The 15,884-nt window shown below is 39.3% G+C and overlaps 1 protein-coding gene across 1 annotated transcript in view; it reads left to right on the top strand.

The window, feature by feature from the left end:
- Positions 1-15,116, top strand: part of MARCHF11 (membrane associated ring-CH-type finger 11) — a 114,495-nt gene extending 99,379 nt beyond the window's left edge. Inside the window, exon 4 of the mRNA XM_003821969.7 lies at positions 12,405-15,116. Within this exon, the coding sequence (XP_003822017.3) occupies positions 12,405-12,727 (323 nt within the window). The 3' untranslated portion in view covers positions 12,728-15,116. The remainder of the gene's footprint in view (positions 1-12,404) is intronic.
- Positions 15,117-15,884: the final 768 nt, after the last annotated feature.

The following is a 15,884-nucleotide window of genomic DNA, read 5'->3' as shown; positions in this document are numbered from 1 at the left end:
CTTGGCAATGTGGAGGTAACGTGGATGGATGCGAGACCGCAGTGAATTGAGAATGGCTGGGATGGGCAGAAGGGGGTTCAGAGGTGAGTTCACAAATCTTAGCTGACAAAGGACACAGTTAAATGAGGGTAGAAGCCAGAAGAAGGTGTGGAATCGAGAAAGGTTTTTGTTTGTTTGCTTTAATAGTAGTGTTAGGCATGGGTGGATGCTGAGAAGAAAGACCCAGAAGAAATCAGAAGAAAGAGTGAAAATCCAGAGACGGGAAGGGGCAGCTTGATGTCCCTGGGACTGAAGAGATGAGAGCCCAGCACCCAGGAAGGGCTTTGCCTTGCACAGGAGGGACCCTGTGTCCTGAGGGGAGGTGGGCACAGCTGGAGGCAGCTGTATATTCTGCTCTGAGAGAATGAGACATTGAGAGGCCTCCTTTCAAAAGATGTCTTATTTCTCAGTAAGTAGGTAGTGTGGCCATCTGCTTAGACAAAAGCACAATGTGGGAAAAGACTCGGAGGAGAGCAATGAATGTGATGCTCAGCTGCTGAGGGCCCTGGGGAGAGGAGGCTGAGCCCCCTGCAGAATCACTGGGCATGACTGAGCACCTCCTTGAGGCCAGAGCAAGGCCACAAGATCCACAAGGCCATGTGGCTATGGGCTGTTGCCCAATAGGGATGAAAAGTAAGTGCAGAGAGGTGAAGTGGTGAGACTGGGTTAAGATTGGGTCTTGTTCTCCAGAGTTTCTGGAAGGCAGAGCAGCAAGACCAACCTTGCCTTTCCCCTCAAGTGAGGAGAGAATGGCTCCAGGATGGGCTTAGTTTTCTAGGGTGCTAGGGAAGGATCCAAAGCCAGGAAGAAGGTGGTGCGTTGGGAAAAGATCATGCGGTCTAGGGCCTCAAAGTCTTTAGGAGGTGGCAGTGGGTGCATTGAGATTAAGAAGGTGGGTGAGTGGGAGGCATTGGAGGTTGTCAACAATGGGATGGGAGAGCTTCAGAGCTTGGAATTGGAATGGTTTCTGGAAGAGCAAGGCCCAGGCTGGGGCAAAGGATGAATAGTAGAGGGCAATAGGTTGTGTATGTTAGGCCAAGCCATCCACATGGACCCTGAATCACATGGGTCTAGGGGGATGGAGGAGGCTCAGGAGTCAGGGGTCAAACCATCCATCACCATGGAGGGTAGCTGAGAGGCCAGGAGGACACATCTCCCATGGCTTTATCCCATATATGAGTGTGCACGTGTGTGTGTTTTGTGTGACTTTACCCTGTCACTCCATGGCTTTCCAGAAGAGAGGCTGTGGGAATTCCAAACACATGAGGCTCAGGAGCAACTACATAGCTTCAGAGAGATCTGAGTGTATCCCCAGGAAGTCTAAAGTGAGCTTATGTAAGAGGCCAAATCAACATGGGAATGGGAGGCTTTCCTTGGAAGAGAAAGCAGAAAGTAGACTGTGCAGCAGTGAGGTCACACCATTACAAGAAGAGCCACCTGTCCCCATCCCTCACTGGAGAAGGCCCAGAGGAGGCCACTCCCTTAACCTGAAAACTTGAAGATTGTACTTCAGAACGAACCCTGCCCCTCTGGGGAACTGTTGGATTTGTACTATTTTGCACCAAAGAACTTTCTTTCAAAGAAATGTGAACACGACCATTCTTCTAAGTGTTGCTTCTATGCAGAACACTGAGGATGTGGAACCGTGGGCGCCAGCAGGGCAGGGGAGACAAACTCTGGGCCATCGGGAACCACATGGCTGAGCATAGAAATGAAGCCCATAGATGTTTTCAGCCACTTCCAAGTAAAGAATTTGACATAGGGTTTTTAAAAATGCATCTCCAGTAATATCTAAGATTGTATTTACTGTGATCTGGGCAACATTCTAAGCATTTTACCTCGATTTTCCCACTTAATTTTCACAACCACCTTAGGAGGCACAGATACTGTTATTCTCATCTGAGAGATGAGAAAACAAAGGCACAGATGAAGCAATTTCCCCAAGATCAAACAGATGGTGAGCAGGACCCAAAATAAGAACCCAGACCCTGTCACTCCACAGCCTGTGTAATGAGTAAGATGACCCACGTACTTCCATTTATTGTTTGGTAAAAACCCCTCTTTATATGCTGAGCTTGAATAACTTGAAGAACTTATGAAATGTTTTCTATATAAACAATAAAGTGAAGCTATTTAAATTTCTGTCTCAAACACTTAAGACATGGTATAGGGAGTAAATACCTTTTTAAATAATAGATGAACTGATTTTAGATCAGAAATGGAGAAAACATTTTCCTTGAAAGCCCAAAGTATTCGTTCATTTATTCTAAATTAATAGAGTGCAAAAGAGTCTAAAACAAAGGGGAATATTATTAAGGGGAATGGAAAACAGGGAATACACCATACCAAAAGCCATTTCTCTCTTCCCATGGTTCTGAGTGAAACCATTTCTTAATAAGAATTATCTATGTAAAGAATCCCATCCCAATCTTGAATTTTCTTACTAGGACATAGAATAGAATATGAAGAAAACTACTGTCTGAGCATTTTTGTATTTAGGTTAAAAATTTCATTAATAGTTTTAATTATAAGCATCTTACTGATGTCGTGCAGTGAAATAGAAGAGTTACAAATTTTAATTATACTTAGATGGTAGTTTCTGTTTGGAATTTTTGCCTTCTTCCTGTAGGATTTAAGAGAAGTGAAAAATGAAGCCACCAAAAATGAAATAGCTTATTACTAGTCACAAAGATAGACAGGTTTTAATTAGACATTTCAATTTAGATCTTTAAAAATATTATTTTCACTCCCCCAAAACAGAGCAACAAATATGTGTATGGTTTACTGTGAAAATTATTAAAATCATTTTTTTTGTGAGTTTGCAGTAGACAGTTTATCCATTGGAGAAAAACAGAAAATTAGTTGTATTTATTTTCACTTGCCACTAGGAAAAGCCCACCAAGTCTCTTAGAAAAAGTTCTTAGAAAGTCTCCTTCTAAGAACTGGCTTTAGTCCATATATTAGAGTGTGGGAAACAAATGGAAATCTACCAAAGCAATTCCCCATGCTAAAACCTTAAATTAACACAGAAGATAGACACTGATAGGTTTTTTAAACCAAATACAGTTTTCATTGAATCAGAGGTTGCAGAGTTATTTATATTCATAAATTGTGAAGGTTGCCGTAATCCTCCTATGTCCTATCCAAATGCTGCAATGTACCCTTTAGGATAAAGGCCAGAGAAAAATTTACCCATCTCAGCCTTTGCTGTTACAGAAAAGAGATTTTAATTTAATTCTGTCATCTCCTTCATAGTCAGTGTAATATCCCTTCTGGCCACTGGCCATTTCGCAGGCTGAGGAGACACCGGTGATGACTGGCTTTGGCCAAGGATGGCTCCTGATGTCTGAGTTGTTGCAGAGCAAGCACACAGGCATCCTGTGTCTGGCTCTGATTCTGGGCTCAGACACTTCCTAGGTGCAGGGCCCTGAGCAAGCCACACTACATCACTTCTCTGGGTCTCAGAGTCCTTATTCCCCAAAGTGAGAGGGTTGGATTAAATTATATCCACTACTTTTTAATTTTGAAATTTGGTGACTGTGCTTGTCCGCCAGGCTCTTGATGTTCTTACCCCTGTGATACATGATGCTCCCCCTTTGCTGCAAGGTGTTTCATCTGTCCAAGAATTGAGAGACAGAACTGAAACTTCATTCAACTAAAATGTAACTGATTCCAGTCCATTCTACCAATTATAGGAGAACTCTGGGATATCTTTATGGTATTTATTATCTATAAAAGTATTGGACTTGTTTTTTTATTTCTTTTATTGAAAAAATATATCCATGGTTTTATTTTCTTGAGCACTGTAGGGAAGAAACTTAGATAATATAACAATTTTTCTCTCCTGTGGATTCTGTTAATCCATTTAAAAAAATTGATAAAAAAGATATACCATATTTTTTATAATATATAACCTTCACAGCTTTTGAGAAATATTCTTTGAATGTGCCAGTAGTGGGTTTGTGCTCCAGGGTTACTAATTAAAAGATCAGGAGATACTCCCACCTGCAAGGAATTTTAAAAATCAGTTAAATGAATGATTGATTCATTGGCTTCTTAGAAAAGCAAGAGGTCAGAGGAATGGACAATTTCCTTTTTACTCTCTCTATTTTGCCTGAAAAGACAGGGAGGAATCCATATCTGTCTCCTAGGTTTTAGGCCTGGGCATAGCCCAGTATCTCAGTTTGTGATTGATACAGGCAAACATTTGATGACCTGGCCAGCAAGACAGTGGGGGAGGCAGCTACAGTTTGCTGGGGCTGAACACAGATCCTTTTAAAGAATTTTAGTTCCTTTGCCCTGGCCGTGTCCTCTGCCCTGCCCATATGTTCCCCTCACCACCGTTACCCCCAAAGACCAAAACCCACTCGTGAACTATGGGCCCCAATCCCTAAACTCTTTTTCCAATCTCATCCTGAACTGCCTGTCTCAGTTTCTTTGGCATCTGCAAATATTACTTTAACCTTTCAAAGAACAATACTCAAGATCCTTTTCTATTTTCATAGAGCAGTCACAACTAGATCAAGTCATTCCTTGTGACCCCTTAGATCCCAGTGATAGCTACTCTCCTCTCTCTGTCTCTCTCTCCCTCTCTTTCAGCAAAGACTGAGTTTTGACCTGGGTACTGAGATAGGAACAGGTTCCCAAAGGTAAATAAGACATGGTTCTGTTGTCAGGGAGCACACAGCTGATTAGGGATTACAGTCATAGAAGCAAATCGTTATAGTACAGGTAGTAAGGAAATCAGTGCAGATATTTTCTGTGTAGAGTGGTGGGAAGTAGAAGGAGGGAAAGATTGATTTTGAGTACATCAGAGAAGAAATTGTGAGAGAATCTGGATCTTGAAGCATAATTAATACTTCGTTGTGCAAATGTAAGAGTGGGCATTCCAGGAAATTATCCGTCTTATGCTTTCAGCTCAGGTTTGCCAAGAAGACAGAATTAGCAGAAGTTTGTGCAAGAGGAGAGAGGAGTCGTGGTGTCTCCTAGGCTTCTGGTTTCATTGACGTGGGGGATGGTCATTAACTAAAACAGGGATGGCAAGACAAGGACAAATTTAACCTGTGTCAGAACCTTTCAGAAAAGCGTGTGCTTCATTCACTGTCAATTAGTAAAAGATGAGACTCCATCTGACAATTGGGCTTTGCCATCTTGTTCTTCCAGGCAGTGGTGTCATCAGCATTGGAGATCCAGCACAGATGTGCTTTTTGTGTCCAGGCCGATGGCTGCAGACTTCATGAAGCAGACAGGGGGACATAGTGTCAGTGTCATAGAATGAACACTGATTTTCTTGTGTGTGCTTCTGGAGAAACTCTGACCTCATTTAGGATCTTCACTATTGCACTAATCATTTCTTCATGTGTGCTTTTATCTACTTGGGGGTGGGTTGGATCATCAATATTTAGAAATTAACCAGCCCCTTCGTGTCAAGGGTTTTATTGTCACGGTAAGTTTCACAATAATTCATTGTCCTTATGTTTCTTGCACAGAGGATTTTATTTTATCAATGGTAATGATGCATCTGTGTTTGAACCTTTGAGCTGTGATGATCAACATGCCATTCTCAACCTGGTTCTGTGAATTTTACATGGTTCTCGGTCATTCTGAGAAGAGCAAAGCTCTATACCATTTATAGTCAACAGTAGAAAAACCAACATATCTTGGTTGATCTCACTGATGGTCTATCAATGTTATTTATCTTTTCAAAGGACCGGCTTTTTGTTTCGTTTATCTTTTGTATTTTTGTTTCAGTTTCATTTAGTTCTGCTCTGATCTTGGTTGTTTCTTTTCTTCTGCTGTGTTTGGGTTTGGTTTGTTCTTGTTTCTGTAGTTCGCTGTGGTGTGACCTTAGATTGTCTATTTATTCTCTTTCAGACTTTTTGATGTAGGCATTTAATGCTATGAACTTTCCTCTTGGCACCACTTAGGCTGTGTCCCAGAGGTTTTGATAGGTTGTGTCAATATTATCGTTCAGTTCAAAGAATTTTTAAATTTTGATCTGTATTTCATTGTTGACTTAATGATCACTCAGGAGCAGGTTATTTAATCCCTATGTATTTGCATGGTTTTGAGTATTCCTTTTGGAGTTGACTTCCAATTTTATTCCACTGTGGTCTAAGACACTACTTGATATGATTTCATTTTCTTTCTTAAATTTATTGAGACTTGTTCTGTGGCCTATCATATGGTCTATCTTGGAGAATGTTTCATGTGCTGATGAACGGAATGTATGTTCTGCAGTTGTTGGGTAGAATGTTCTGGAAATACCTATTAAGTCCATCTGTTCTAGGGTACAGTTTATAGGTGCATTTTATGTGGGCTACTTTTTTACATTATTTGTTTTTATATGGACAACAGTGGAGATGCATATTCACAAAATGCTCATATATAATTAAGACATTGTAGTTTCCAGATATCTGGGTTTTAGGATATCAATTTATGACAGCTATGTTTTGTGAGCTTAGTGACTTTTGTGATGACGTATGTGTATCTTTCAGTCTTTATATCTTTACGTTTTATCTTTTGCATATTTTGCAAATATATTCGGATATAGTTCTATATATAATTATATATTATATATTACTTTACATTATATTTATATATAGTTCATATACAGTTATATGTCTATAGCTTCATATATAGTTCAGTCCAACAAAAAACATTCAGTACATACAGAAGTAACCATGACTTATGGTTACTGCTTTGATGCATATTAACAAGACCCAACAATAGATAGTGACTTTTAAAGTGATTACCTCTACACTCCCATCTAAGTTTCCACAACTCCTGGACATTTAAGTTTGGGGTAGGTTAAGAAACAGCGTCAGGAGGATTCATGCATTGTATTATATTCTAGCAAAGATCATCACAACAAAGGGTGTCTTGGGCCACAGTCTCGTTTGATTAATCCTCTTTGAAGCAATCATGCTCTGGCCTTCACCAAGTAGCAGCAGAAATTAAGGAGTCAAAAGTGGCACCAGTTTATTAGATGGACTCTAAAATGCTCTTCTAGCACATGGGATTAAACAGAGCCCAAAGTCCTCATTTGCTTCCTGTGCACACTCACTTCTCAGAATGACATGGAATTATATCTATGTATTATAGATTTTGGGTGTATAAATATATGAGATGTATTGGGACGGTAGGTAAACTGCATCACCCTCGTTTAAAACATGAGTAAATTAAGTTCTGGAGTTTGTGATTTAAGCAAAGTTTATACAGTTAGTTTCTATCTTTACCATCCTTGTGTGTCACTGACATTATTATACCTCTAGGAGTGCAGGTGAAGCATCCACTCCCTCGTCTCCCTTCCCACCCACAAGGAGAAAAGGGTTGGCAAGGCTTATTTGAAAGCAACACTGTAGATGATGAGAGCTTTGCCTGGGAAGCCACACTCACCCCCAGCCCTCCCAGGAAATGCAAGCCCCTGATGAAACCACAAAGGAGTGCAGGGCAAAACTCTGTGTGCTGTTCAATCAAAATGACCCTTGGGAAAGCTAAATAACACAACTTGTGGCAGATATTTGGCCAGCAGCATATCTGGTGTCTGCTGAAGACTCTCTTTCTGATTTGCAGACCGCCATCTCCCTGTTATGCCCTCACATGGCCTTTCCTTGGTGTATGTACACACACACACACACACACACACAGAGTGAGAGAGAGAGAGAGCGCTGATGTCTCTTCTTTTTGTAGTAAGGGCATTAATCCCATTATGCAGGCCCCATGCTCACAATCTCATCTAACCCTGATTACCTCCCAAAGGCCTCACTTCCAAATACCATCACACTGGGAATTAGGGCTTCAACATATGAGTTCATTGGGGACACAAATGTTTAGTCCATAGTAACCTCTTTTATTTGATTATTCTGTGATTACAAGAGACTTCTATACTTTGGAGGTTTAGGATGGATGGGACTGTAGTACTCAAGGTTTACATTTTAGACAAATTTGTGTTCCAATCTCAGCTCTGATTCTTCTGTCTTCATGATGTTGGACAGCTCTCTAGGTCTGAATTTTCTCAACTGTAACGTTGTTTAAAACTAGTACGTGTTTGTATTTGTTAGTCCCAGCTACTCAGGAGGCTGAGGCAGGAGAATGGTGTGAACCTGGGAGGCAGAGCTTGCAGTGAGCCGAGATCACGTCACTGCACTCCAGCCTGGGTGACAGAGTGAGACTCTGTCTCAAAAAAACAAACAAAAGAAACAAAAAAACACACAAAAACTAGTAGCTGTTTGTACAGTTGCAGTCAAGATTAAATGAAAATTGTTCATGTAAAGCTCTTTGCACAGTATTTGGCACAGAATAGGTTCTTGATACAAATTTATCTTATGAATCAGAAAAACAACCAAACTTATCCAAACAAAAGCTGAGACTGGTAACACAATATGGAATTTTTTGACCAGTGGTTTGGTAATTAATATCAGATAAAATTTGTTTGTATTTGATCATACATTTTGTAAGTCTCTATTAATTATAACACTTCACATGTTAAAGTAAACATAGACAAATGGTATGTGTATGTGTGTGCATGAGCATGTGAGCATGTGACCATATGTACCTGGATAGCCTTCCCCATCACTTATTTGGGTAAATAGCCTAATACCAGAAAGAATTTCAAGCAACACACCACTTCAAAATTTTGATTTTATTTTGCTTAAATTAAAAACTGTTTATTCAATGAAACCAGAAATTATTTAAGCCTGCTTTTTCAAGATTAATCTCTAACAAAGATGTTTCTTTGCGCTTCAGTAAGGTGATGCTCCAGTTAAACATTACTAGTAAGAAAATGACAAAAACCAACCAACCAACCACACATACACATGCACACACTCCTCAACTCTCAAAACCTTAGTCTCATGAATCACATTTTTTTATATCCATGCTGTTAATAATGTAGTGAGTATCCTAAAATATTTAGTATTTACGTTTTATAGAAGTGATCATTGCTTTTCATTTCATGTAAGCTTAGTGACTCAGATGAAAAAGTACGTCAGCCTGTTCGCATATGAACTGAAATGTCAAGGCGACAATTCATTTGATCATCAGTAAGAAAGCATACTAATAGAGTTTTTAAAAGCTGGATTTTCAACAGAATGAGCCAGAGTTGAATGAATCCTTACCCTGGCTTTAATGATCATAGTAGTCACACCTGATAACCACTAGCACAAAAGGTGTTCGCCGTAACGCCACAGCATTTAAAGAAAAAGGGGGAAAAATGCACGTTACAGAGAACAGCCTTGGGGATGGGAATGGAATTCATTGCATTTCAGTAAAATCTGAGCTTGCAGAGGCCAAGGAGTAATTCTGAATGCTCTTGGGGAATAAAACAAAATCTAAACATCGTTCATAACCTATGGCAATTAAAAAGCAGCCTAGGGAGCTGGAAATTCAAAGGGACTGTGTCTTCATGAAAACTTCAAGTAGCTCTCTCTCTTTAAATTTGGTTCAAAATGTACTATAAAGACCTGTGGGATTTGTTTGTGCATATTGGTTAGATTTATGTATTTAGAAAAGAGCTACCAGGAATATATTCCCAGAAAGTGACTTTAAGCTCTAGTAAGTGATCTGATTTCTGGCCTTGCAAAGGAAATCAATAAAACAAGAATAGGATCTTGCAAAGTCAGTGGTTTCCTCTGGTGAAGCTGTGCCCCTGCACCCTCCATCACTGACTTGCCCAGAATGAACCTGTCTCGGGCTGTAATTGTTTTGTGATTAGTGCGAATGTGTGTTCCCCACCACATAGATTCACTATTGATTTTTAATTAATAATAATGTCTTGTATTTATAGAGTTACCGTCCCAGAAGAAATGTGAGGGCTTCATAGTTGATGAATTCCAATTTATTTTTATACTGCCTGGCTGAATGTAAAGATTAGGTATTCTGATTTCATTTTAAGGAGGAAAAATTGAACCCAAAATGTTAAATTATTGACCATGGGGAATTCAGCAAGCTAATAATAGAACCACCAATTAAAATCTGGTAGTATTGACTTTTCATTCTGGCTGTTTCCCGAAAATATCTGATCGGTTAGGTCAACTTTGATTATTCCTTTGAAAAAAGAAGTTGATAAAAACAATTATTTGAAATTGTTATGATGAACAGAAGTTTACATTCTCATTATTTTGGTCATATATAGTAACTGGGCTTAAGATATGTTTGCTTGTTAGACCACATGCATTTTTTGTAGCCTATATTAATATATTTGGAATGCTTGTAAGTCACATGTATCTTTACCTCCTGGTAAGGGACCAATGCAAAACTTAAGTTTTGACATTAGGTAGGTGTCATTTTTCAAGGACTGGGTAGCTGTATCACCACCTGGCATTGTTTTGTCTGATGGAAAAAGGTAATAGTCTGTCCAAGAAAAACATGCTCAAAACACTTACCTCATTGTACCTATGGGAAGGTTACTAGCAATCTTTCAATCACACATTCCTCCAGCCTTAAAAACTTGGGACTCTGATTTTCCCCGCTTTCTTCCATTACAGTTTCTGTCAGTTTTCCCTGGGAATTTATTACTTTATTTCTCTATCCTATCCTTACTGCTATCACTCTTCTCTTCATGTAAATGCGGTGACCTCCTTACTATCTCCCCAACTCCCCAAATCCACTTTAGATTAACTTTTCTAATAAATTCTCTGTTATTTTTGAAATTTTGAATTATTCAGGCACCAAAAATACACAGAATAATATGTTGAGCATTAATATCTCCACCACCCAGTTTAAAAAATGCAACATTTGGGACACACAAATGTTGAAACCCTCTTTGAAGCCACTTCCCAATTTTGTTTCTTTCCTTCCTTCTTCACTACCATGAATTTAGTGGTTATTATTCTCATCAATGCTTTTATATGTCTACCATATATATATGTGTGTGTCTTCATTAAAATGTATAGTATTTATTCATTCTGGTTGTTTTTTTCTGAAACTTTAATTTTTTCATTGCGACTTTGGGATTGTCATTATGGTTTCAGAGGTATCCACATTAATGCAGATGACTATGTTTCCTTTTATCTCATTACTTTTATCCATTGGTTCTACAAACAATTTATCCATTCTTCTGAGGATAGACTTTGAGATGCCTTGCAATTTTTTCCTTCAAATACAGGCAATTAGGTAGTAAACATTTTTTAACTTACTTCCTTGTTCACATTTGTGAGAGTTTCTCTAGGGCATATACCCAAAGGTCTAACTGCTAAAAGGTGGGATCTGCTCATTTTTAAATTTATCATTAAAACATGGTTGTGCCAGCTGACATGCTCTGCTCACATGCCGTACTTCATCTACCAAAGGATATTCATTGATCTCTCCACCAACTTCAGTGGACTTTCAGCCTCCTCAAAGAGAAGAGCTCTTCCTCACTTCGCCTCACCTGAGAGACCTTCCCCAGGGACTACTTTTTGTGAGGGATCACAAATTCAAAAGCCTTTGGACTACACGCTGAAATGTAGATGTGTGAAATGCAGGGTGCGTGACAGATCTGGAGTGGATAGTGGAGACGACACATGTGCTAGTGCATCCTGTCTGACTTAACGGTTTCCAAGTTTGCTGTATTACTTTATTTTCCTGAGAGTCTGTCTCAGAAACGTGGAAAGAGCTGATTCACTTTATAGCAGCAAAGAGCAAGGACCCTGGAGCTAGCCTGCCTGTTTTTGAATCCCTGCTCTCCACCGCTACTAGTTGTATGTTTTTGAGCAAGTTTCTGAACATCCCCAAGGCTTGGTTTCCTTGTTTGTGAAACGGGGGAAGTGCTAGTACTTAAATTTATAAGACTACGATGAGTACTACATGGGATAATATTCATAAAGCTCTAAAGTAACTGTTCAATACATTTTTGTTGAATTGTTGAGGAGAGTACAAATAACAAAATTTACATGGTTTTTACTGTGCGTCAGGCATTGTTTTAGGAACTGGGGAAACAGTAACCTTAGTATCTGTAATGACATTAACATCTGTCTCTTTCTCAAACTAAACTGCCAGCTGGGTTCAAGCCCCTAACACATTGCTTGGCCACACAATAGGCACTCAAGAATATGTGTTAAATGCATAAATGAACCTAATGATTCTCCTAAGGCAATATAAATTCCCAAAGCAAAATCTGAGCCATGATGGAACAAGGAAATTATATCCACAATAGCTTGATTCTCTACATATTAGTGTATTCTTATTCTTCAAAAATGGATTATTTCTATGTCATATGGGTAGTAACTTGCCATTAGCCATAATATTCGAGTAAACAGAATACCGTATTTTTGCTGATGATGAATAACATAACTATTTTTGGATCCCTTACTTGTATACAAAATAACACTCCCAACCTTGGATTATCACCAGTCTTTTTGGTTTTTTATTTCCTCACATTTTAGGTCTCATTGTTCATGAAGGAGCTGCAGTTTACAGAGTGTTTAAGCGCTGGCGAGCTGTGAATTTGCACTGGGATGTGTTAAATTATGACAAAGCCACAGACATCGAAGAAAGCAGCCGGGGAGAGTCTTCCACAAGTAGGACTTTGTGGTTGCCATTGACAGCTCTGCGGAACAGAAACTTGGTCCACCCAACTCAGTTAACCTCACCAAGGTTTCAGTGTGGCTATGTGTTATTGCACCTGTTCAATCGGATGAGACCCCATGAAGACTTATCAGAAGATAACAGCTCGGGGGAGGTTGTGATGAGAGTGACTTCAGTGTGACAAAAGCATAAGATGATGCAGTGTGGACCACCCTGCACATTTTGGAATGTAATTGCAGTGAATGGCAAAACCATAGCACTTCTAAAAACACATCTATGAACTTTTTAAAATTTATGCTTTTTATATGAACATTTGAATTGCAAATACATTTTTCTGAGAAAAAGAGTCCTCTTGTTCTTCGTTGTCTGGTTTGTCACATCTTTTATAAGTTGGTACTTGAAATCATTATACATATAATTTAACTATACTTGGTTAAAAGAATAATGAAAGTTATCCTTAAGGCCAAAACTATTTTTTCTTGCTTGTTTTAAATATATTTTTATGAAAGCTTTCGCTCTGTGTGTAATTTTTCAGACCTGTTACAAATTGTTAAGAGTTTAGGATGCTGTGGGCAGATTCCAAAGTGCCTGTCAGTTCTGCAACATAGAGAGCTCTGAGGTGATGCTCTTGTGCCTCGTGCTGGTTGGCAAACTGAAGCATGACTTTTTGCTGTGTTGAAGTAACCAGTCACCAGGAATGCATGGTCTAGGACTTATGTCTTGTTACCTAATTTCTGAAACAGAGAGCTTGTAAAAAGATAAAAATGAGTGAAATAAAAATAGCTTTACTCCAGTACATATTACATAAGCAGGGCATCTTGCATACTTATAACCCCAAAAGCTCACCAAAATGTTGTGTCCTAGTACCTGCAATAATGACAATGACTAACATTTGCATAGCCCTCCGATAGACCTATCACAATTAATTTAGTTAATTATTAGTGTCTTGAATTCTTTGAGCACCATCTTAATTAGATTTTCTTTTTGTAAAACCTTACATACCTTCTTAAATCATTTAAAAGCTAATCCTATTACTTGGTTTAATGAAGTTCTATGAAATGTGTTTGCCAGCAGTGAGAAGTCTTTTTCTTTCACTAGATGAGTATTTTTTTTAATGAAAAGAGGAAATGAAAAATGAGGCTATTGACTCCCCAGGAACAGGTTGCGAACTAGCGGTACCTGGGGATTTTCTACCTTCTTATCTACCTAATGGAGGCAATTGGCACATTTTAATGAACAACCACAGAGCAGATGAGAAGACAGGAAGGATGTTTTCCCTTGAAACATGAATTGAACATGCTGGTTGTTTGAAGTAATCAATGACTAGATTTTAAATCATATAAAATAAAATGCTTTATGTCCTATTTTCTAAAAATAACTTTTGGGTGATTAATAATAGAATAGTTCATGTTTACATAATGGAATACCTCACAGAATAGAATTGTGATTCCTCCATAGCAAATTCTCCCAAAACTTGAAATAATATTTTTCCAGTCAAAAGCTGTGTCACAAATGATAAGGATGTGACAATTTGCAGAAACGTGAAGAATGAATCATAAAAGAAGGAAAATTCAGCCGCTATTTAAGGGCAGATTTAGATGGTGAGAATGTTAAACAGTGTTTCAAACTTTGATTAATTGCTTGTTTTAATCTGATGTTCCATGAGCACAGTCCTGGGTGAGATTCCTGAACAGTTTCATCACTAAGGCAGATCATCAACAGCATAACGTTTAATAGGGATAATTGTGGTTAGTACTGACATTACAATTTAGAGCATTGTGTTAAAAATACCGGACTAAGAGACTTTAGACACAAATTATCACTGCTCCACTGCCCTTCGAATTAGTGCACACCTTTGTATTCATATCAACTCACTCAAAAACAAAAAGGGACAGAGGATGAGAACCCCACTTTCTCTAATGACTGTATGGGGTGCATGAGGTGGAGACGGCTGGAGACAAGCCTGCTTGATGGAAAGGAGAGTGGATGATGGAAATATCCATCAGAAAAAATAAAATAAAAAACACGCACCCTAGTCTCCCTATTTCCCAAGACCTTGCTCTTTGAATGTACCTTTTGTCTACATCCTGTCTTCACAGCTCCCACCTTCTCTCTCTCTCTCTCTCTCTCACACACACACACACATGCACACACACACACTGAATCAATGTTGGAATAAGAAATTGGCAGAATTTCCACTCAACAAAATGTACCATTCATGAAAGTGATTGCATAGAAACTCAAAAGAGGCGGAGCGTGGTGGCTCATGCTTGTAATCCCAGCACTTTAGGGGGCTGAGGCAGGTGTATAATTTGAGGTCAGGAGTTCGAGACCAGCCTGGCCAACATGGGGAAATCTGTCTCTACTAAAAATACAAAAATTAGCTGGGCGTGATGGTGCCCGCCTGTAATCCTAGCTATTCAGGAGGCTGAGGCACGAGAATCGCTTGAGCCTGGGAGGCAGAGTTTGCAGTGAGCTAAGATTGCACTACACTCCAGTCTAGGCAATAGAGTGAGACCCTGTCTCAAAAAAAAAAAAAAAAAAAAGAAACCCAGAAGAAACACTCCAAAGGTGGGGAGTGCATTTCAAGAATTTGAAATAATAGAGCTTTAAAATAATTAAAATCCTAAATATCATGCTATATAAGTTAATGCTGTAATTCAAACTCGGGCTGCCATACATGTCAAAAACATTTATGGTAAGGAAATGAGTTGGAAATATTTTAAATTATTATCTTCAAAATCTTTTTCAATATGATACAGATTTAGAAGCTGTATGCAGCCTGTCTCTTTTCAATTATTTGTAGTAGAAACACGGAGCACTTTCTGTGCTGGGCACTGTTAGCGGCAGGGCATGGATAAGCCAGGTTGTCAGGAAAACTCCGTGTGTGGGGATAGGCTGCACTGCATCATATGTGTCAACATACAGGTGAGCTAAGAGAGGTGCCAGGCTAGAGGGGTTGTCAGTTGCCCTAGGGCAGCTGGGGAAGGTGTCTCTGATGAACTGACAGGACATGGGTCTGGAAGCATGAATGAATACTTGCCAATCAGATAAGGAGAGAACACTCTGGAACAGCTGTGGAGTAAAAGGCATGTTCCAGCAGTGGAGAGGCTTCCTGTAGGGGACCGTGGGCCACAGGCGAAGACACGATCCCACCTTAGGTATCTAGGTCTGGATCTCATATAGCAGCTGGTGTTCAAGCAGTGGCTGGTAAGATTTAGCAGGATCATTTGTGGGAGATGGATGTTCTCTCTTCACCAGTTGCTGCAAATTCAATGAGGCAATAGAAATACTAAGGCATCAAATGGGCTATGCTGCTTTCTTTCGCTCTCCCAGGA

The sequence above is a fragment of the Pan paniscus genome, chromosome 4 (genome assembly GCF_029289425.2).
Source record: "Pan paniscus chromosome 4, NHGRI_mPanPan1-v2.0_pri, whole genome shotgun sequence".
NCBI classification, from domain to species: Eukaryota; Metazoa; Chordata; class Mammalia; order Primates; family Hominidae; genus Pan; species Pan paniscus.
Note: the sequence above shows the minus strand (reverse complement) of the source record. Positions and strands in the feature narration are given on the sequence as shown.